This window comes from Ciconia boyciana, chromosome 1 (assembly GCF_034638445.1).
Source record: "Ciconia boyciana chromosome 1, ASM3463844v1, whole genome shotgun sequence".
Lineage (NCBI taxonomy): Eukaryota > Metazoa > Chordata > Aves > Ciconiiformes > Ciconiidae > Ciconia > Ciconia boyciana.
Genome location: NC_132934.1, coordinates 14,131,830 through 14,155,270, shown reverse-complemented (window position 1 = coordinate 14,155,270; position 23,441 = coordinate 14,131,830). Strand labels below are relative to the sequence as shown.

The 23,441-nt window shown below is 38.8% G+C and overlaps 1 protein-coding gene across 1 annotated transcript in view; it reads left to right on the top strand.

The window, feature by feature from the left end:
* Positions 1 to 23,441, top strand: part of PTPN12 (protein tyrosine phosphatase non-receptor type 12) — an 85,450-nt gene that overhangs the window by 19,195 nt on the left and 42,814 nt on the right. The window contains exons 2-4 of the mRNA XM_072858818.1: positions 18,090 to 18,198; positions 21,867 to 21,943; positions 22,975 to 23,070. Of these exons, the coding sequence (XP_072714919.1) occupies positions 18,090 to 18,198; positions 21,867 to 21,943; positions 22,975 to 23,070 (282 nt within the window). The remainder of the gene's footprint in view (positions 1 to 18,089; positions 18,199 to 21,866; positions 21,944 to 22,974; positions 23,071 to 23,441) is intronic.

The window sequence follows — 23,441 nt, the reverse complement described above, 5'->3', positions numbered from 1 at the left end:
GTGGCCCAGGTGATGGCCAGGGATGCTTTATAAGAATTCCCTCCTTTACAGTTGACTTCATAAGCAAGGACTATCAGTTGCCTTCTTTTCGTTGGGATCCAAGAAGGTTTTCCTCTGCCCAAGAGGACACTGACATCTAGTGGATGGGTTCCACAGACACAGGGCAAGCAAACAGCTGCTTTAAAGCCGTCTTTCTTCTGGACTCTTAAGTAAATTGTGCTTTCGTTTAGATCTTCAGGGTTGTTTGGAAGAAGAGGGGGGAAAAAAAAAAAAAAGCCTAGCCAGTTCTGTGTAATTTCTGGGGTTTAAGGATTAAGGGTTGTGCAGTCAAACTGCTTGGTTTTTGTTAGTGGTAGGGGTTTTTTTTGCTCAGTCAAGTTGCCTGCATGTGATGTTTAAACATGTGATCAGATGTTTGTAATAAAATGATTTAAGATATTGTATTCCCCAGTTGTCCTCCCAGCCTGTGAAGAGGATAAGTTACCTGTGTAGAACAGCAAGAAGAGGCAGATGTTCCAGCTTCTCACTTCTGAGGCAGATGGCGCTTCTAAGTTGCCTTCAGTTCTGGCCCTATCCTTTCAATGAAACTTGAAGCCTAATAACATGTAGTAGTGTTGCTTTGCAGCTTGTATCAGACATCTGTTAGTTTAACTGGGAACCAAGTAGCAGGAAATATTTAACATAAAACACAATTTTTCCAGGAATGTTCCTAAGCAGAGAACAGTGCTTAGAAATCAAACTTTCTGAAAATGTTCATGAAAACATTAGTATTGCTTTAAAGACAGAAATAGTAATTTCAGTTGAATTAATAAAATCCAAATTTCTTTATCAAAGAAAATGAACGTGGCATAAAACTTGATAGTTCAATAGTCAAGCATGGCATCTTCTGCTGTCAGAGACAGTTGACATGGACTGAGTAAATCATTGTGCCTGTGAGTGGTTAACACGATTGCTGCAAATTATCGTTTGATCTCTGAGGGTTTAAGTCGTTCTGCACTAGTGTTCGTTAAACAATAATGTACTGGTTTTGGATTTGTTGACCATCTAGTGACTTTCTAAATGAGGTTAAAAGAAGAGACAGTTTCAAGGCACTTAAATTATGGCATAAAATCAAAAGAAGCCTTTCAGGCCCCATTTAACAGTGGAAGAGTCAGAGAAAGTGTAGACTGACAGTGCTTAGAATGAGGGTGTTAGACTTAAATGTTTGGTGGTGGCCTTGAAAAAAGGAAAACAGTGCTTCCTTGTCCAGAGAAAACACAGAATTTTTCACTGAAAGATGCTAAGATTATTTTACTGTTTGCTAGCATTCTTTGGTTACAGCAAAAGTATCCTCAAGTAGAACCAGACTATCACAACCAAAAACATTAACATAAAAAGGAATTAATGTTTTATATGAAATACCAGAAAATGTAAAGGCTACTAACACTTTTTCTGTGCTAAAGGGCACTGATGCAATGCAAGCAGTAGATAAAGTAGAATATGAATCTTTCTGTCCTAAGAAGAAAACTTCAGTAATTTCAAGTTGAATCAGTTTTATTATCAGACCATGAAGAAAAGTAAGAACATAATAATCCGTCAAAAAAGGAAAATCACAGCCTCAACTTGACCAGTTATTTTAATTAAGAAGAAAAATAGCTTTTATCTCCTCTTGGCTGTGGAGAATTTATATTGTCTCATGTCTAGAAATATCCCAGCATGCTGGACTTACTACTGAATACAGCCTGTTTATCAGTAAATATCCTGTTTCTTTATTTCCTCTGACTACTGTAAACACTTATGAGTTGTCTCTTAGTTAATTTGTGATAATTTGCATGTGTGTCTCCTTCATTGTCAGCTTCTAGTATACAATTTTATTTGGCATTTTTAAAGTTTAGTCTTATTTCTTTTACCCTGAAAGTCTGTCTGCTTGCTTTATGTAATACACCCAACTTCCCCTCTTATCGATTGTTTTCTAGCTTTGTCATCAAATGTCTGTTAGTGTGCTCTGCTTTTCATGAGAAGTCATGAAGGAAAACGCCTGATTGGCCTGGGAATTTTTTTTTGAAAACTCCACTTGTAAAATTCCTCCCATCAGATGATTTTTGTTTTCAATATTTTTCCTTTTAAAAACAGTCTAAAAGAGACTCTTGTCTTGCCTGAATTGTTGTAAAAATTCACATACTCTTTTTTTGAATTGGCACCATATCAAGGACTTATTTGAAGCTCAGATGAGAACAGCTTCCTTTCCCAAGAAAGGAAGTGGAGTCTTATTACTTTGTCACTTATTCCACATAGATGAGAATTATAGATAAGAATCTTGAGGCTGGATCTGAAGGTATTCCTGTGTGTTGCTGAAATACCTGGAAGTAAATCTCTCATCCAGAACCTGGGGGTATTGAATAAAGTTGTTTGTATTTCAGATAGAGAGTTCTCATTAAGTTTTTCCTATTGTTTACCAAACAAACTATCCACTTCTACATTCTGGATTGTAAATATTCAGCTTTTTAAAGTGATGACAGCTGAGGGTTATTTCAGATTTATCAGCAGCTTGACTGACAAGGCTCTTGCCTGAACCAGATTAATTTTACCGGTTGACTTTAGTACCTTTTTATTTGTTGAAATTTGGCACTGTAGAAGGACTGTATTTCACAAACTAGCTGTGTAACAAACATAGCCTGCAGGGTACAAACATCAATGAGAGGCTACTTTAGAAACCTTTATGTGATTGAGTGTATACTTCATACAAGGTAAACATTTCTCTGCTCTTCAAAATAGAAGAATTTCAGAAGTAATTACATTGTAAATGTAATAAAGGCATCCTACAAACTGGAAATTAAATTAAACTTTAACTTGCAGCTTTGGTGTACAAAAGGCAATAAAATGTATATAAAGTCTTAATTTTAGAAGTATCAGGGATTTAGGTTCTCAGCACTGGTTTTAAAAGAAGACATACACAATATGTTTGTTACTCGACCCTTTAGTTTGATGCAAGCTTTTATGAGTCTTCAGAATTAAAAATTTCCTCTAAAATGTTCAAGATTTGAAAAGGTTAAACTTTAAACCATTTGATTAAAACAGTATTTTCATTTTCTTTTTAGTAACTTCACTGTAGTAGTCTTGTCACTGGGTGTTCTAATGAAATCATGATATAGGCCTGCAGAAGAGGCAACTATTTCTTTTGCTAGTCACTTTTGGGTTTGCATGGCCTGAGAATACCTGTGATTAAGGTTACTATGGAACTTTAAGTGTTAATGGTGTGTCAAACAATAGATTTGAAATGGTTATATCTGAGAAAAATCGCAGCCTTTTCCTTTTTTTGAAGTAGTTCTTTGAACAAAATGTGAGGAAAGTAAGAAACATTTTCTGTATGAGTGGTAGTACTATAAGGTCGTAGAAAATGCTGCGAGAATTGCATATGATACAGCATGTGTGGAGAAGGCTTAAGGACTCTTTTTTTAAGTTTAGCAGAAACAAACTAAATGGTAGAGTTTATATTGTTCAGGCATTTACCAGTGTTACTTGCAACTCTTGAATGCTCAGCCATTAAAACAAAAACTTTAATGGAGAGAAATAATCTAAAATCATGCTTGTGAATAACTTATTGTCTAGATTTGTTGTTTCTGTACTAGCCATTGCTGCTTTGGTTTCGTTTGAGTAGTTGCTTTATAGCTCTTTCTGCTGGAATGATGAGAATTTTGTTGGCCATTGCATTCCCTGTTCATCTCTTATTGAAACCAGAATTGGCATAATCTAGTTGGAAGGTGTGTGCTTTTGAACTGATGGGGACACATTTGTTAGGCAAAAATTGGCAGATACTACAAATGTGAACAGTTATGACACAAAATTCCTATCCATAAGTACTGTGCTGATTATTAGCTAGGGTTATTACAGTTGAAATCTTAGTACAAGTTTGTATCTTTCATGAGGCTACTTCTTTCTGGCTCTTAAAATGCGATTGAACTCAATCATAAATGGCCTCTTTATGACTAGCGCATTCCTTGGCTTCCAGACACAGCCGCAAAGAAGGGGTGAAAATAGTTGTAAGCATGTTTTCTCCAATTAGTAGAAATGTATTTTCTATTTGATACCTTCTCTTTCCCTTTACATTCCCTTACATATTCCCTGTGTGTATGTTACTGCATGGTAGTACTGATTCAGTGCTTGTCAAAAGTTTTCTTTTTTGTGTGTTTATGTCTGGAAAGGTTTTAGATTGTGGGTTTTTGGAGGGGGAATAGTTGTTAAAACCTTTTGGGTGTTCTACTTGCCAAGTATGAACTAACATAACTGTATTAGCAGTATCCTAATCTTGCCTGCTGAATACTGGGGATTCTAAACCACTGAAAGTCTTTACAGATACTGTATTTCTGCACAAGGTTCAAGCCTGCTTCTGAAAAAAAGTTAGACTTCTGGGGAAGGATAAAACTGGTGTATTTTTATTGGAATTGCTTGCATGGCCAACATCAGTATAATTAACACTGAACTCATGTCATCACATAGCAATTCAACTGTATGCTAAAGGATGTCACATAACTGGAAGGAACAGCACCTTTGAGTTCTTGAGATGTTTCAGTAAAGTAATTTGGACCCAAAACCAGATCTCAGTTGCAATGTTTCTTGACTGCACACAGCTATGCTTTTTACCCAGAGCATTTGTTAAGTTCCGGCTTTTCAGCTTAAAGTCATTCTCAGTGAAAGTCTTACAGGGCAGGATCTCTGTTTCAGATAAATCGGCAAGGCATAGCTGTTAAAGCCCTGATGTCTTTTTGGAAGGCAGGACACAACAGCTACAGCATAACTTTTTTTTTGGGGGGGTGCAGATTTATTAAAAGGCTTTAAGACTATTCTCCTGTGCCTTTATTTATGGCAGCTTTGGTAATGGGGGACCATTACCTTTAGTAATGGGGGACTAGTTTACTTCTGTTGGAGTGAAAGCTCAGTGTTTCCTGTTTTAGTTGTGGTGCTTTTTTTTTCCACCTAGTATGAATTGGGCTGAAAACAAACACTGACCTCAAGGAAATGTGTTCCAAGGCATGGGAAAAGAGGAAGTTTTGCATCTTGTGAAGGAAGAGGGGCAAGAACTTTGGGGTTTTTGTTTTTTGTTGGTTTCTTTTTTTTTTTCTTAGTGCTGAGCAGAAGCAAAAGCAAAATACATTCTCCGTGGAACTTAATGCCTCATTCCACATACTGTGAAGTCACAAGCAAGGGAAAGGTAAAGACTGTGGGGAGAAGACAGTTTTGATGGGAGTAGATTATGAAATTTCTCAGGGAGAATTGATGTGGTCAAACAAACTAAATATTCTTCAGAGACAAAGGCTTAGCTGATACCTATTTAGATCCTTATGCTGCTTACTTGTAGGAATTGTACCCGATCTCTATTGGCTATACAGCTCTTCCTTGGAACGGTTGTCACAGGGTGCTTTTGACTGTTTAAGGATGTTATGTCTATTAAGGCATTAGCACTGAAACCGAAGATCCATAGAGTCATAACCAATGGTGACTGGCCCAGCCCCTCTCATGTGGCCCTGAAAAAAGCATAGCTTATGTTCCTTTTAGCTGCCTGATTGAGCTGGAATAAAACCTCTTGCCTTTGGGGTGTTCTTTGTGGAAAAAGTCTCAACTTGCCTTTAGATAATTTCTTCTACATTTCCATGTGCTGGTCCTGCGGATGCTGTTACTTTGGTATCCGTTCTTGTTACATCATAGCTATTGGGTTTTGAATTCCCTGAGAAAGTTTAAATCTGGTCTAAGGGAGGTAGGGCAAGTATCTACTTTCATCTCTATTTCAGGTGAAGGGCACACTCTGTAAAGTCTTCACTTAATTCAGATGTTGCACTGACAGTGTCAGTGTCACATCCAGGATGTCAAAGTTTGTTTGACATCAGAGATAGTCTGTCTAGACAGAATGAACTGTAGTGTGGTCACCTCTCCTGGATGAGTCAAAGGGTGGCTCTTGAGAGGAGATTTACCTGGACCTATAACCAGTTTTTGTTTTTAAAACAAACAAACAAAACCCACTTCCAGCATCAGAGTGGAAAGTTCATCCCACCTGTCTTATACTTGCTCTGAGACTTGCTCCTGACAAGGCTTTTCACCAGAGCTCTGCTATGGCAGTGTTGGTGTTGCAAGTTTACTTCTTTCTGCTTGCTTTTGCAGACCGAGATGAGGTGGCCACTTAAACTGTTCTCCTCATCTTTTCATTTAAGGATAAATCTCTGCTTAATATCAGTGGTTCCACTTCTGGTTACTGTCTTACTGAGCAGCTCAAATCATAGAATTGTTAAGTTTGGAAAAGACCTTTAAGATCATCAAGTCCAACCGTTAACCTAGCACTGCCAAGTTTACCACTAAACCATGTCCCTAAGCACCTCATCCAAACGTCTTTTAAATACCTCCAGGGATGGTGACTCAACCACTTCCCTGGGCAGCCTGTTCCAGTGCTTGACAACCCTTTTGGTGAAGAAATCTTTCCTAGTATCCAATTTAAACCTCCCCTGGCGCAACTTGAGGCCATCTCCTCTTGTCCTATCACTTGTTACCTGGGAGAAGAGACCAACACCCACCTCTCTACAACCTCCTTTCAGGTAGTTGTAGAGAGCCATAAGGTCTCCCCTCAGCCTCCTTTTCTCCAGGCGAAACAACCCCAGTTCCCTCAGCCGCTCCTCATCAGACTTGTGCTCTAGGCCCTTCACCAGCTTCGTTGCCCTTCTTTAGACATGCTCCAGCACCTCAATGTCTTTCTTGTAGTGAGGGGCCCAAAACTGAACACAGGATTCGAGGTGCGGCCTCACCAGTGCTGAGTACAGGGGGACAATCACTTCCCTAGTCCTGCTGGCCACACTGTTTCTGATACAAGCCAGGATGCCATTGGCTTTCTTGGCCACCTGGGCACACTGCTGGCTCATATTCAGCCAGTTGTTGACTAGCACCCCCAGGTCCTTTTCCACCAGGCAGCTTTCCAGCCACTCTTCCCCAGGCCTGTAGCATTGCATGGGGTTGTTGTGACCCAAGTGCAGGACCTGGCACTTGGCCTTGTTGAACCTTCTACAATTGGCCTTGGCCCATTCATCCAGCCTGTCCGGATCCCTCTGTAGAACCTTCCTACCCTGAAGGAAATCGACAATCCCGCCCAACGTGGTGTTATCTGCAAACTCACTGAGGGTGCACTCAATCCTCTTGTCCAGATCATTGATAAAGATATTAAACAGAACCGTCCCCAGTACTGAGCCCTGGGGAACACCACTTGTGACTGGCCACCAACTGGAGTTAACTCCATTCACCACAACTCTTTGGGCCCGGCCATCCAGACAGGTTTTTACCCAGCGAAGTGTATGCCCATCCAAGCCATGAGCAGCCAGTTTCTCCAGGAGAACGCCGTGGGAAACCGTGTCAAAGGCTTTACTAAAGTCTAGGTAGACAACATCCACAGCCTTTCCGTCATTCACTAAGCGGATCACCTTGTCATAGAAGGAGATCAGGTTAGTCAGGCAGGACCTGCCTTTCATAAACCCCTGCTGACTGGGCCTGATCACCTGGTTGTCCTGTACATGCCTTGTGATGGCACTCAAGATGATCTGCTCCGTAACCTTCCCCAGCACCAAGGTCAGACTGACAGGCCTGTAGTTCCCTGGATCCTCCTTCTGGCCCTTCTTGTAAATGGGTGTCACATTTTCTAACCTCCAGTCAACTGGGACCTCCCCGGTTAGCCAGGACTGCTGATAAAGGATTGAGAGTGGCTTGGTGAGCACTTCCACCAGCTCCCTCAGTACCCTTGGGTGGATCCCATCTGTCCCCATAGACTTGTGTGTATCTAAGTGGTGTAACAGGTTGCTAACCATTTCCCCTTGGATTATGGGGGCTTCATTCTGCTCCCTGTCCCTGTCTTCCAGCTCAGGGGGCTGGGTACCCCGAGAACAACTGGTCTTACTATTAAAGACTGAGGCAAAGAAGGCATTAAGTACCTCAGCCTTTTCCTCATCCTTTGTTACTGTGTTTTTCCCCACATCCAATAAAGGATGGGGATTCTCCTTAGCCCTCCTTTTGTTGCTAATACATTTATAGAAACATTTTTTAGTGTCTTTTACAGCAGTAGCCAGACTAAGTTCTAGTTGGGCTTTGGCACTTCTAATTTTCTCCCTGCATAACCTCACAACATCCTTGTAGTCCTCCTGAGTTGCCTGCCCCTTCTTCCAAAGGTCATAAACTCCCCTTTTTTTCCTGAGTTCCAGCCAAAGCTCTCTGTTCAGCCAGGCCGGTGGTCTCCCCCTCTGGCTCGTCTTTTGGCACATGGGGACAGCCTGCTCCTATACCTTTAAGATTTCCTTCTTGAAGAATGTCCAGCCTTCCTGGACTCCTTTGTCTCTCAGGACTGCCTCCCAAGGGACTCTGTCAACCAGGCCCCTAAAGAGGCCAAAGTCTGCCCTCCAGAAGTCCAAGGTAGCAGTTCTGCTGAGCCCCCTCCTTACTTCTCTGAGAATCGAACTCTATCATTTTGTGATCGCTGTGCCCAAGACAGCCTCCAACCATCACATCAGCCACAAGTCCTTCTCTCTTTGCAAACAAGAGGTCCAGCGGGGCACCTTCCCTAGTTGGCTCACTCACCAGCTGTGTCAGGAAGTTATCTTCCACACAGTCCAGGAACCTCCTAGACTGTTTTCTCTCTGCTGTGTTGTATTTCCAGCAGACATCTGCTAAGTTGAAGTTCCCCATGAGAACAAGGGCTAGCAATTGTGAGACTTCTTCTAGCTGCTTACAGAATATTTCGTCTGCCTCTTCATCCTGGTTGGGTGTTCTGTAACAGACTCCCACCATGATATCTTCCTTGTTGGTCTTCCCCCTGATTCTTACCCATAAACACTCAACCCTATCGTCACCGTCATTAAGCTCTAAACGGTCAAAACACTCCCTAACGTACAGGGCTACCCCACCGCCTCTTGCCTATCCCTTCTGAAGAGTTTATAGCCATCCATTGCAGCACTCTAGATGTGCGAGTCATCCCACCATGTTTCCATGATGGCAACTCTATCATAGTTTTCCTGCTGCACAATGGCTTCCAGGTCCTCCTGTTTGTTGCCCTTGTTGCGTGCATTGGTGTAGATGCACTTCAGGTGGGCTACTGATCCCACCGCCTTTTTGCGAGGAGAAGCCCTAATTTCTACGTGACCATTCTCAGGTGCCTCTGTGGTTTCTAACACTTCCATAACCCTTGTGTCTTTGCTGCCGCATGGATCTCCATCCCCTACCTCCAGTGAGACAGCAGACCAAAGGACCTTGCTAGCACAGCGTCCCTCAAACATTGGCGTGCTGCCTCCAGGCTTATCTCTAGTGAGCCTGGTTTTATCCCTTCCCCCCTTCAAATCTAGTTTAAAGCTCTTTCTGTGAGCCCTGCTAACTCCTGTGCAAAGACTCTTTTCCCCCTTTGAGACAGGTGTACCCTGTCTGTCACCAGCAGGCCTGGTGTCATGTAGATCGACCCATGATCAAAAAACCCCAAATTCTGCTGGTGGCACCAGGCATGGACCCAGGTATTGATCTGCTGGCTCTTCCTGTTTCCTCTCTCATCATTCTCTGCAACTGGGGCGCCATAAGCATTGGGACCATAACAAGACTGAGCAATCTTCCTCTTGGTTTTGGATGCCTTACAGCAAGACCCTCTGGATTCAAGGTGTTTGTGCATGCTCCCAACTGACCTGTTATTGTGGTGTTGCTGAATTCCCCCAGAGATTCTGAAGGCTGTCATGGTCAGGTGAGATAGGCAGTTTTGGTTTGCTTTGCTTATACTGTAAATGCTTGCATTGATTGCACAGATAGATGATATCTCGGAGAACAGCTACAATACATAACCTTTCCTGTTGTCCCCCACGTGTGCCTAAACCCTGTTCTGTAGGAAGCTGCTGAAGGTGGAAGGGTTATGCATCTGTGTACCCTAGTTATGCAATGGTACAGTAGTTTCCTGTTACAAAGGAAATGTGTGTAGCATAAACTGGGCAGAGTTTGACAGTTTCTTTTTGCAAGTTACTGATAGCCATTATATGATAAGACCTTAAATTTCTGACTGACCTGAATGAATATTCAACCTAAGTGAGGCATAAATATGCATCCATCAGTTTCTTGAACAAATCAGCAAAACTGGTAAAATGCTGGCAGTAAAATTGTACAAGAACTACTAATACAGTTGATATCTATAGTGTTGTGAACAAAAACTTCTGGAGGTGGGGAAAACCGCTTCTTTATTTCAAGATGGTTTGTATTCAGTAGATTGGCATGCGTAGTTATTCTGCAAGTTTTAAGAGTTTAAAAATGTTTAGATATTAGTAATTCTCTTTCACATAAGAAACAGTCATCATTCATTTGTCCAAAAATGAATGGTGTTAGTTGTCTTGAAAACTTGCAGAAAACTGTATGAAGGACAACTCAAGCCTTTAGCTACCATCTTGACTTGAAAGTTCAACTACTTGTGAAAAATGAATCAGTAAGAAGATTGATATAGAAGGCTTAAATACAAAGATGGCATACTTTATATGCTATAGTTCACTGAGTTTTTTTACTGTATTTAGTAGCTGTTTTCTTCAGTAACAAGCTGCTGGATTTTTTGCAGATACATTGATTGATTCCATTGAAACTTTTCATCATCTAGAGTGTTATAAAAACATTCTCTTAATTTTTTGCCATAGCTTTCTTTAGGAGCATCTTCCCTTTTAATCACATAGCAAGGTAAGATGGATGGATAAGAGCTGTGTATGTTCATAGAAGGACTTAAAGGGAAAATCATGATTAAATGCGATGGTTTTTAATATACTTGTGCTGTCAGCATGCACAAAACCCCCAAAACCTAGGACTGAAGGAATAAGAGGAAAATAGCAAATCCAGTAACCTGGAAATTATGCTTTTAAGGAGGGGGGTTCCCTGGTTATGAGTCTTGTTTCATTGTTCCTTCATGTGCTTTGCTTCCTTATGCTGTTTGTTTTTATATTGTTGGTTCTGAAAATCATCTTGTTGCAAAATATCTGAGGCTTATTTCTGTTTTGAATTATCAAGAATTGTTCCTGAATTGCCTTAACACTGTTAAGAAGGCTGTTATTTGTAGTGTGTGCTAATTTTAAATGCCTTTTCTGTTTTTGCATCACGACATGCTTCCCAGCCTTCAACCCAAAGCAGTCAATTTTCTAATCGCATGGTTTTGGACTAATAGAAATTTTTGTGTTCTTCACTCATAGCCTATAACTGACTTTCACTACTGTGTTGTCTTGCATGATTTCACTTGATGTCATGTGTTCATAGTAGTCTCTGCAATAAATTGAATGTACGAAGGAAACAGTATGGTTCAGAGATAAAGTTATAATCCCAATTCCTGCATGTAGAATGAATATGCTGCAGAGCTTTCTAAAGTATCTTAGAACATACATTAGTAACTTATTAACTAAAACTTGATTATGCTTTAGTAATTTAATGTTTTGCTTTGTCTGCTCATTTGATTGCTTATCCACAGACCACAGATCTCTTTAGTCTTCTCCATCCTTGTAAAACTAGTCCATTACTGGCAGTAGGTATGTTGTTTAACTATTATGCTGAACATAAATTAACTGCAACTGTAACTGATAGTACTGCTAGTTTAGGCTGGGATTAATGTGCAGATAGTATAAAAATAGTTTCACAAATAAGGGAGAGAAAAGGAGACTTTTGAAGCAATCAGTCCACATTTTGATAGTATGTCTGTGTAAAGTTATCTTTAGTTATTAGCAGTGTGGGAGACATGCCTGGTTCTACCATTTTTGTTAGGGAAGATGTAGGTTTGGAAAGATGGAAAACATTGGTCTTACTTTGTCAGTACCTAATTCTTGAGAGTCTGCTGCTGTTTTGTTTTTTTTTTTTTTTTTAATCTGTTCCTAGTTTTAATGTGATACTGAAGGAAGTAGGATGTACTCCTTAACTGGCTCTTTTCAGTACTGTCATTTGGCCTTCTCTGCATGAGGACCTACCAGCATTGTCTTCATTGACTGATGCTTCTTTGTTGGATATAAATCTCCAGTTAATGCAATGACATGAATTCCCCTCTTCCCTGAGAAAATACCAAACAGAGTTAAGATGTTATAGAATACACTATACCATCTAATACTGAAATGATGCTATTGTCAGTTCCCTGGGTAATTTTGGAGGTATTTTTCTTTTATGTGGTTCACACAAGCTTCCTTGAACGCAGTGGGGTGTTTAGACCTGTCATTGTCCTGCTATGAAACACAGAAGACGGAGCTCCCAAGGGACTGCAGTTATAAGGCTTGTCTATTAATCACTTTAGCAGAGATTCCCTTGGAGCACCTAGAGCTTGAGGGTTAGTAGGTGTTGCTAGAAGAGAATGCCAAGGTAGTGAAAACTCTTTCTTGTATCTTGTTCTTTCTATCCATTCAGCTTGCAGTCTCCTTTCAGGGCTTTATTTCGGAGAAATAGATTAAATCCAGACTGCTAGCCTTTTCCTTGCAGCCAAAGCCACCTGAGAGAGAGATGGTGAAGCTTTTCTTCTACAGAATAGGCTCATTCTCCTTTCATTGTTTATGCTTGGCTGGTGTTTGGGAAGGCTTTTTCCTTCCATCATGAGGGCTAGGAATTCTTAAAAATAATTATTGTTTTAAAGCTGATGGGAGTAACTGGGGAAAGATTGACATGTGTCACAAGTGTATGCTCTTTTTCAAATACTCCTAAAGGCAAAGTGGTGAGAGGGATACTCTCAAAAATTAGTTTTATCTGTAATTTCATATGTATGTACTAAGTATTAGTATGATAACTAGTTTTAATTGTCAGCTTAGACTCTTTGGACATTATCTTGCTGTAGGTCTTTTCATGTTTTCATGCTGTGTTAATTTGCAACAACAGATGCAAAGTTTCCCCAGAAACTTTGGGCTAAGCTGCACTGTGCCCCACTGTCCCCATGCAGCTCTTGTTCTGACAGAGTGACTAAAGGAAAACCCAGCTCACTGTGTTCATTTATTCCTTGCTATTAACAACCCAGAGCTGCAGAGGCACCCCTGACTCAGAATAGTCCATCCTCCAGCTGAGTTTATTAGCATAGGTGTTTCTTGGTGTTTCCCAGAGCCCTCAGTGATAAGAAAGTGGTATAGGGAAACTCCAGTTAGATTTGTAGGGACTTTAAGCTAAAATACTTCTGGAACCAAAGCAGTTTTAGAAAGTCAGAGCCCCATTTGAGCAGTGATATATCCAAGTCTGCATTTGAGCTGTGTTTTGACAAAGGCATCTCTGGCATCTCTGTGTTCATAGTATTGGTACAGAATCTGAAACCTGTGTAATCTGACCATAGATAACCAGAAGATAGTTATTTTGACATTTTTGTGGTAGTTTGGTTCACGTTGCTCCTTATGAGTACATTTTTCTCACTGTATAAAAGTACTAGGAAATTTATTCTGCCCTAGTAATGTTTATCGAAATTATTAGGATGAGAGCACAGCTGAACATAATTCATGTGTTTTTCTTCCCCTGCTGCTAGTAAGAACAATGCAGTGTCAAGCTTATGATAGAAATAGCTGTCTTATTTCATGAAATGAGTGCATTAATACAAGATTTTTTAGGTGTTTCCTAGTATCTTCTTTTATGCTTTGATTTTTAAGGTAACTTTTATGGAAGCTTTTCTTTAATTTTCAGTTCTTTGAGTATTTCTTAATGCACTTTAAGCAAATTTTGCAAAACAAAATATGTTCTTTTGTGATTGGTGTTATCTCACGACTCTGCTGCCATAGCTGGCCATGTAGAGCTTCCTAAGCTGGTTGCTGTTGCCTGTTGTCACGTGGCAAATGAACCATGGGTGCTGTGGAGTATTCTAGCAGCTGATGTTTGACACTAGATATGTACTGCTCCTCAGGTATGGTCAGAAAGGAGAGTCATGCAAGCATCGCTGTTTTACTAACTGATGTTTTGACCATCAGAAATGTCAGGGAAGGCTTAGGAGGCAACTTGAGGACTGAAGCCCAGGTGAAGTATTTGTCACGCTTTCCTTGAAAAGAAGCCCGGAAAGGAGTCACAAGAACTTTTGTATCTTAAATAAGGTTCAGGCTTTCAAAGTTAGTTCTTCAAATCTCAGTAAGCAGTATAAATTTTTTCTTTAATCCACAAACAACATCTCTATGATATTAAGCAATGTGTCTTTGCAGGCTTTCTAAAGTGTTAAAGAGATGAAATAGATTGACTGCAAAAGTCAGGGATCTGTGTTTCCTGAACTGATTGGACTAAGTTGTTCTTAATATGGTAGGATTCCACAAGTTGGGTTTGAAAAGCTGGTTTGTCTTTTGTAAAAACACTGAAGTAGATTTGTAGTACAGACTGTAAAACCACTGTGGAAGTTGGAAGTATGTTTCTGAAACTCAAACTGTTTCAAAGGCTCATCTCCCCACCGTCACATGTGGTAAGTGTTTGTCACCATCCCACAAACCACTTCTGTCACGCAGTGAATAAGCAGAATTAAACTCGAGCTTTTCTAATGAGAATGGAACTTAAGGCCTTGTGAATGTAGTTCTTTATATTCATGATTCATCATACTTACACTTACTTTTTGACCATTTTGTTCTTAAAAGAATATATAAATGAAGATTTTTGTGGTACCAGAATAGCAGTTCCAATGAATATGCAAGTGTCACGGAAGTGTCCACTGTTATCTGCAGAGGCACCAGGCTGGATCTCTAATATTCCTGCTGTTGGCATCCGAATATCTTCTGGGAAGCGATTTGGCAGTTTACTGACTTAACCCAAATGAGTGCTGCTTTGTACTGTAGACAGTTGTTTATTATGAATTAGTATGAAACTGGACTGTGACGGATCTTACTGGCTATCTTGTCATCAACTTACCATAGTCTGAACAAAATTCTTTCTTCTTCTGCCCTGTCATTACCCCCCTTCTGCTGTTGAATACATTCTCCTTCTGGTCACTCTAGGCTGTAACCTAGGAAGCACTGAATCTCTTGCATCCTACAGCAAGGCTGTGTGTGCACATTGCAATAGCTTTCTGCAGAAATTTTCTGTTACATGTAGGGTGAAATCTTCTGCTGAGTCTGGCACTTTTCCATTCCTGTGGTAGTTTGTTCAAAGCTTGGTTTTTAGAATTCTTTCCTTGCTCTTTAGTCAATTCTTTCCCTTCCAAAGCATGAAGTAGATACTATTCTATGTAGCAGATACTACTACAGATCATGAAGAGTACTACTTACTCTTTTTGATTGCTCTCAGGACTGTACTTATTTTCTATTACCCATGTCACAGAACAGATGACAAACATGCATTAAAAGCATGGATCCTGAAGTATTTTAGGAACATATGTGTGTTAAAATCAACCTGTATTTCATTTCCAGTCTTTGCCTCAGAGCTGGGCTATGGTAATCCTACTTTCCAGTCTGTTTAGCAGGTTGTACAGCTATTGAATTGTGTAGGGAAGATGGCTATGCTGAATTCTCATAGCATTACTTTCCAGAAAATGAAAATGAAAGTTTCTCCAGCCTTTTTGGCTTACCATAGGTCCAAGTTGTAGCTGTGAAAGTGTTTTTTCTTGCATGCCTTTAAAAATGGGCTAAAGCAAAAAGGATCATCTTCCTAGGGTGCTTTTTGATACCTAACCTTTTTCCTGTATAACTTTCTCAAGTGTATTCTTCCTCATGCAAAATAACTTCTGCTTCTACTCATGGTTTTTTAGAGGTCGTTTTTTCTCTAAACTTCTTTCTGTTACTTTTTCTAAGCAGAGTCATGGCATTTGTCCCATAAATATCAATAAGATGGAAAAAAACCCCACCCAAAACTCACAACCAGGTTGAGATGTGGGACAATATACAAAATCATATTAGTGGCTGTGCTTGGAAAGTATCGGTGTTTCTCTTTGCCTTTTTTTTTTTTTCCTGAATTGGAGGCTTATAGCCTGTTTCAAATAATTTCTCACTCTTGCAATTCTTAGCTGATATAGCTAAATTATGTGGGTTTTGCTATTTCTAGACTCCTAGTTGTGCCCAGTCTTAGCACAGGCAGTATTTTTTATTTTGACACAGGTAAGGGCACTGTTACATGGGACAATATGTCTCCCACATGCAGTGGTATTCTTTATGTCTGTACAGTGTTACAAACCAGATTTCTCTGCCTGCTATGTGTACAGGTTATGTTGTGAATTTGTTTTTAGTGTTGCAAAGATGAGTGTAATCTGCATGGAAGCTTCCTGTAACTGTTTACTTATCTTGTCAAGAATTGAATCTTCCTATTCTTCACTGTAGCAATGTTTTCAGATAATATATTTAGCACTTCCATCACTGTATGGTCAGAGACTTACTGTCCCACCTCCAAATATTTACTGTTTTTTCTTCATTGACTAACATTGCAAATTTTTCAAGAGCAATGCATTTTAAGAACACCCCCCCCACCCCGCATGCTAGTTCTGTTACTCTTCTTAGTCTTCAGTGATTTAATCTGTGATAAAGTCCTCGAAGAAGAGAAAAAAAAAAAAGTCTGAAAACTGGTGGTACTTGATTTGCTTTTTAAATTTTCTCTTGCCATTGTTTTTGCTCTGTAAATGCCACTTTTATGGATTATTAGATGCATAGTATTCAACTAAATTAATGTGAAGTTTTATCCACATTTGCATATAAAATTTGCTGTTTTTTCACTATATCCAGACAAATTTTATGAAAGTGTTTTTCTGTATGTAACAGAAATGCTAAGTTTTGTGTGTTTTTCCTTTTTTGCTGGAAGAATTATTGTAGGACTTGAGTTGCCAATTCATTTTTCCTTCTTTTTGTAAAAATAGAAGTGTGCAGTGAGTCTCCCAAGTGTTTTAGTAGTTTTAGTAGAATTCAAGAAGAAAAATGGCTTTCCAAGCAGATAGTCTCATTTATGATGCCCTTCTGCCTCTATGTTGTTGGATAATCAGTGATAAACAAGATTTATATTTTTAACTAGCAACCAACCTCCCCTATTCTTCCCCTTCCCCTAAAGAAAGCAAGCCATGAACATTTTGGGTCTTCAAGGATGATAATCAAGCATTGAAGATGGAGGGAGGGGAACGTGAACAACCTCTATCCTTCTACCTGTGCAGAATAGCACTCAAAGGAGACACTAAACTTCTTTTGAAGCTATGTTCTCAGTTTTCCTCTTGATCGTCTTATATGCCACCACCATGTCAGTGTTGGTAGAATGGCTGGTTTTGCAACCACCTAGCTTTAGCTGGAAGCCAGAGTTAACTCTCTGAGTTCTTCAGGTTCCTTTTTAAACCTGGATGTCTACACAATCTAAAATAACAAGCACTGTTGGCACCTCTTGTAATTTTTCTTTTTTTGCCAGAGAGAATTTATACTCTTTTCTTCCTCTTCAGTTTTAAGGTTGCAAAGGCCTAATTTGAGTGGGATGATAAAAACTGTATTGCTCTTGTTATTTCCTAGGTTGCTGGAAGGCATGGGCTGGATTTTATTATTAGAGGTTTTGACTGTTTTGAACTTTTTGGATTTGATATAGATGGAGGGGGGGAAAAAATGACATTGTGAATACAGCAGACCTCCTGTCACTCATCTTAATTGCAAATACCTTGTACCTGAGAGGCAGGGACCTTCTTTCTAATGGTGAGCTTGAAACTCAACAGGAGTTGGGCATTAGGAGTTGATGCCTGTTAAAAGTGAGATTTTGCTTTCTGTTCAGTTGTCAGTGTTGGAAGCCATGTGCTTCAGAGGAAAGTACCAGCTGCTAACAGCTGTTCCTGAGCCAGCCTGCTCTGTGCTCTTCCTCCAGGTATTCTGAGCAATAACAGATTTTTCTCTTTCTCACAGGTGTTCTTAATGCAGTTGTTACTCCCTAACAGGGTAGTGTATTTCCTAAATAAAATATAGCTGTATCCCATACTGGTGCTGTAGTGGCTTTTCCAAAGTTCCGTGTCTCATAATGTATAGAGCTGGCTTCAACCTGGTTGTAAACTGCTGATGAGCGAAAAGTACTGGATAATTACATTTTTAGACTTCATCGTAAAGAATATTGTCAAAGGAGAGAAGAGGGTTTATTTGAGTGATCGTCTTATACTTCATCAATGAAGCTAATACCTTGTGATGTTTCTGTTATCTTGAACTTGAAAATATAACATAAATGTTTTATTTCAGAGGTTAAGAAGATTATCAACAAAATACAGAACAGAGAAGATCTACCCAACAGCCACTGGAGAGAAAGAAGAAAATGTTAAAAAGAATAGATACAAGGATATATTGCCATGTAAGTCTGATTTACATGTTAATAGAAGACAAAGGAAAGTGCTTGTTACTCTTAATGCATTTTGAATTTTACTATTTAGTTATTACTGAAAGGCAAAATTGGAGATAATTTGCTGAAATATAACTATCGTAAAATCTTTATTTTTAACTTGGAAGGCAAAGTAAGTGAACATTTGTATATTTTATTAGGACAGCTATCACCTAACGATAAAATGTGTGCTAGGTCCCAAGCCATATCAAGCTGATACTTTAATTTTAGCTTGGAATAGTCTAGAACTTTACTAGGTGCTTAACTGTATTTTTTCCTTATCAGCATGTTATTCATGGTAGAAAACAAAAAAATGCCAGCATAAACTGTAGATGAAATTTTAAGGAGCCTTAAGGAACCTGGTTTTGTGGTTTGAAGTAAAATCGATCTTTTTTGCTTGTTTGTATCCTGGAAACAGTGTCAGAGAACTTTCAGTCCTGGATTATCTTTGGTTTGTATTTTGCTAGATCCCAAATGAAATTCTGTTCAATGTATGAACACACAAAACGAGTCAGAGCATAACTTAAATTTTAAAACCACCAATTTGTGGATATAACAGATCAGTAATCTATAATGACAGGATTGCCTGTTACAAGCTCACTTTGTGCAGCTCGTGAGGCCCTGTATTTCAGAAGCTCTTACTGTGCTTCTCAGTATGAACAGCCAACAGTGAGATTAAAGGATAGTCTTCTGACAAATGCCATTTTTCATATCCCAGAAGATTAGCAACAGATACATTTTAGTCTGCTTAGTTTTCTCAGAAGTGTTAGGAGGTTTATAACCAATTTGGAGCTGACAATGGTCTTAAGCATCATTAGCCTTCATTTCCAGAATGTGTTCTAGTAATAAACTCCAGTGAATTACTGTGTGTTTCAGATTGTTGTATATCTGTGTGCTCTGTTTTTTCTAGTGCTGGAATTTTTAGTGTTTATCAGCACTTGGAGCAACACTTCCAGCAGTAAACTTGGCCCTAAAGCCACAGGCCCTAGATTGTTTAGCAAGGTGGGCATAGTGCTTGCTGCTGCAGTGAGAAGGAAAGGCATGTGTGTTCATATTTTGCTGGAGGATATATGTATAACATACATTACATGTTGAAGAGTAGTGTGGTACTAAGCTCAACTGCAGCAAAATAGTTAAATATCATTGGGGTTTTTGTGTTTGTTTTGGTTTTTTTAGTTGGGAGGAAACATGTTTAATGGATGGAGTGAAAAAGAGAGGGGAAGTTGTTATTGTTTGAGTTGTTATACTCTTTCTTCTGTGCTGGCATTTTGGTAGATCATGAACAATATAGCAAAATCTCGGTAGCATCTAGGCTGAATTGATGAGACGCTTAATAGCTACTACAGTAGTGAATGGCTGCAACTAGCATGGTAGATATGCTTTTCTTTCATCTACATAAAAATAAAAACTGAGTCTTTGGGACCTGAAAGGGAACACAGATCACACTGGGGAAAATGAGCAAACCTCAAAACTGACATTGAGGAAAATTGAAGGTATATTTTCAGTTAAAGTGAGAATATCTTCAAACATCCAAAGGCTCCAGCAATAAAGCGATGGGAGACCAGCTTGACAGAAATGAAAGCCAGGATATGTTTTGGAAGAGGAAGGGGGATGATACTTTGCCTATCTTTTATGAATCCAGACAAAAACCTTACATTTGTAGCTTAATGGGAGATTAGTGCTATATTTATCAGAAATTGTTACTGCTACCAGAGGGATCAGTACCTCAACACTAAGTACTGGCTTCAGGGTAAAACGTGTGCACGTTCACGTTACAGTGTACTAAGCCATCCTAAATAATAGCTAAATGAAACCTCGTGTTCTCTGGTTACCTGAAGACACCCATGAGTAATTGTGAGCTGAACCTTTAAGCTATATATAAATATGCAAGCACTTAATCTTCTGACAGTGGAACCTGCAATGGAATTGTTTTTGAGAATTCGATTCCAGATCTAAAACTCTGAAGGAGCTGAGCTGTGGCAGATAGAGGCAGGCTGGAAATGTTGACATTTGGAAACTGCTCTAGAACTTTGGATCTGCTGTGCTGTGAAGATAGGAGCCCTCATTAGCCTACCACTTTAATTAGTCTGATCCACCATGTAAAAGTAGTTTTTAGTATTAAATCTGTGACACCACTGCATGCTTATGAAATGTTCTTGCTTTTACATTATATGTATGAGAGTGTAATAAAGTGTAATATGTTTTAAGGGTTTCTCTAGGCCTTTATGTGAGAGCGCATTGTCTTTAGATATGTGGTCTTGTAATCTACAGTTGTGCTTTTTTAGGAAGCATTACATGGTAGCACAAACATTTTTTGCATGTTATCAGGACTCTGGCAGAAAATTTCACAGCCTTGGAAGCAAGTATCTTGGAAGATTTTTGGAAGAGCTTTCTTGTATAGAAATAACTTTTAGTATGTACATCTTGTGGGCATGGTTCCCTGTTTTATTACCAGTGGTATTTTGACAAAAAAAACCCTCAAACAACCATATTTCCTTTTTTTAAATAGACTCATTCTTTATGTTTTTTCTTGAATTTAGCTCTAATGAAAGTTTTAGCAGCTGTTCTGTGGTTGAGGAATTGACCTTGGGAGCAGGAAGTAACAGAAATTGCTTGATCAGATGCTGTTTCTGCAGACACTTCTGTTGCCCTGTTTGAAGATATTTTTTAATTTGGATTTCCAATTTATTGTAGTACTAAATAAACTAAAACAGCCTTTATTGTAGAGATAGATTGAATGATTTTTTTATGTGCTAGGTAGGAAGTGTTGGTATCAACACAAGCTGGAAGGACTGGCAAACCTGCCAACCACCTACCATCCTTCTTAGTAAGAATCATCAAGTTGATTCTGTATTAAAGATGCACTTAATTTTTTTTCAATGCCAAAAAGAATTCCAAAGTGTTTAGTTTATTCTGTCAACAAGTGATAAAGGCTATTTTCAAGACTGCTGAGGATTTTGATCTCCAAAGGTCTGCTGTTTTTATAAGAAGCTTTCTCTGAGACAGTCAGTAATGATTGAGGCAGAAACTTGAAATGTCAAACCCCCCAAAATGAAGGAATCTGCTGCTTCTAGTTTAGAAGTGCCCCAGCAGAGTGCTTAGCCCAGTGTTTGCGGGATAGAGGTCAGTCTGTGCCTGAGCAATAAGCCCCAGTGCATGTTTCATGTTGTAGTACTCGATGGACTCCTCCTTGGCAGAGACATCAAGACCTGCCAGCTGCTTTAACCATGCACTGGTGTTTTATTCTTTCTGCTTTCTGTAAACGAACACAGTAAATGTGCCTCTAATTCTGACCATTATGATCTGTGTTAATCTTGTGTAACTACAATTTTGATTATTTCTGATCAATTGAATTTTGCCTCTTTGTAGTGAATCGCTCTTGGAATTCCAGTAGTTGGTACTCTGTAAACTTGAGCATCAGAAGCACATAGCAGTAGGACCTACTCTGCTTATCCCTGCCTGAGCTGATTTACCCATAAATTCAATTGACTGACTTGCTTGTGTGACTTATCTTTGGGAAACATTCTTTAATGCTTAATTTCTTCTATACATATTATATGTACTATATATTATATTTACTGTTACATATTGATTTACACGTGTTGTAATTATTGTAAAAAAAAATAATAATCTTCTTTTAGTTGATCATAGCCGGGTTAAACTGACCTTAAAAACTCCCCCACAAGATTCAGACTACATCAATGCAAACTTTATTAAGGTATGTACTACTATCTTAAAAGTTCTTAAATTCTTTTTAAGCTTTTATTTCATATCAGTGCAGTTTAAGTTCTTATCTCAGACTATAATGTTAAAAGCTGTAAGTGAGGATTTTTTAGTATGGCTTGAATAAATTTGCAAACATGATGCCATTTATAGAGCAATTTTTAAAGTTTTAATATTACTTGAAGTGTAAGTATAATATAAAATACTTCATTTTAAAGTGATAGGCAACCAAACTGGAACTTTATACTGTAGGAAAATTCAGATATGATTGTTTTAACAGTTGATACTGTTAAAAATACCAGATTTTGAGAGGCTGTTTTTAGGGATAATGAGGTGTTTGACAAATTGTGTACGTTAATATGCACTTCTTGCTATTGATGGCAGAAGTGTGGCAATGGAATTGCATCTAACAATCTTAAAGTGAAGCCAGAATTTGGCTAAAAACCTGTTACACTTGTTTCAAAGTGTGAGTATCTTGGGTTTTCCTTGTAGCCTTATTCTGATGCTGGTTCTACACAGTAATGCTTATTCGGAAACAATTGTTCCTATAAATCTCACTTCATGAATGTTTGGCTTAAAAAGCTGAATGTAAATGTCTTCAAGCTTTATATAAAACAAATTTTAAAACTTTGGATTTTTGAAATGTGGTATTACTGGGAGAAGGGAATTTAAATTTGTTCAAGGGGATGCTTTTTGGCAGAAAGACTTTCAAATTTTCATCATTAAATGTTTGAGTAATAAAGAAAATGCAGACTTAAAGGGAATCCTCAGAACCTGAACATAGAGAAACTTAATATTTTCTTTTAGTCTCTGGCTGCACAGTAGCCAGTATAATCTCGGGCCCCCTTGAAATCACCAGCAAAATTCCCTGTAGTGTAAATGGGACTCATATGTCATATTCACCCTTTCTGTTGGATCAAAGAAAAAGGTATTCTAATTTTACATGATTATAATCTAACGCCTTTTTTTATTCAGTGCAGATAAACTTTCTTTATAAACATTACTGGTTCCTTTGTGTAATCCTAGGGAGTACATGGGCCAAAAGCATATGTTGCTACGCAGGGACCATTAGCAAATACAGTAATAGACTTCTGGAGGATGATATGGGAATACAATGTTGCCGTAAGTACCTACTTAAAAACCAGAATCGGGTATTATCTTATTTGATGGCACAGTGATTGTGTATCTTTTGCCTGAGCTGGCTGCTATTATTAAAAAAGTAGACAGTGGTTTAGTCCATTTACTTCTCATATCTTGTTTTTGCAGTTTAAATAGCATTCTGTATATCATTCATATTACTTAATCAGTTTAATAATGTAAATTCAAAGTAATAATTTCATTGAATGAATACGAAATCATGCATATTTATGAATATTGGTTGGTGCTTGCTTACATCTGTCCTGTAGGAGATCTTACAACTCTGACTTGATGTGGACTGACAAAATCAGATGCAGAAGCACCATGTGAAACAAAAATAAAACCCTATCTTTCTA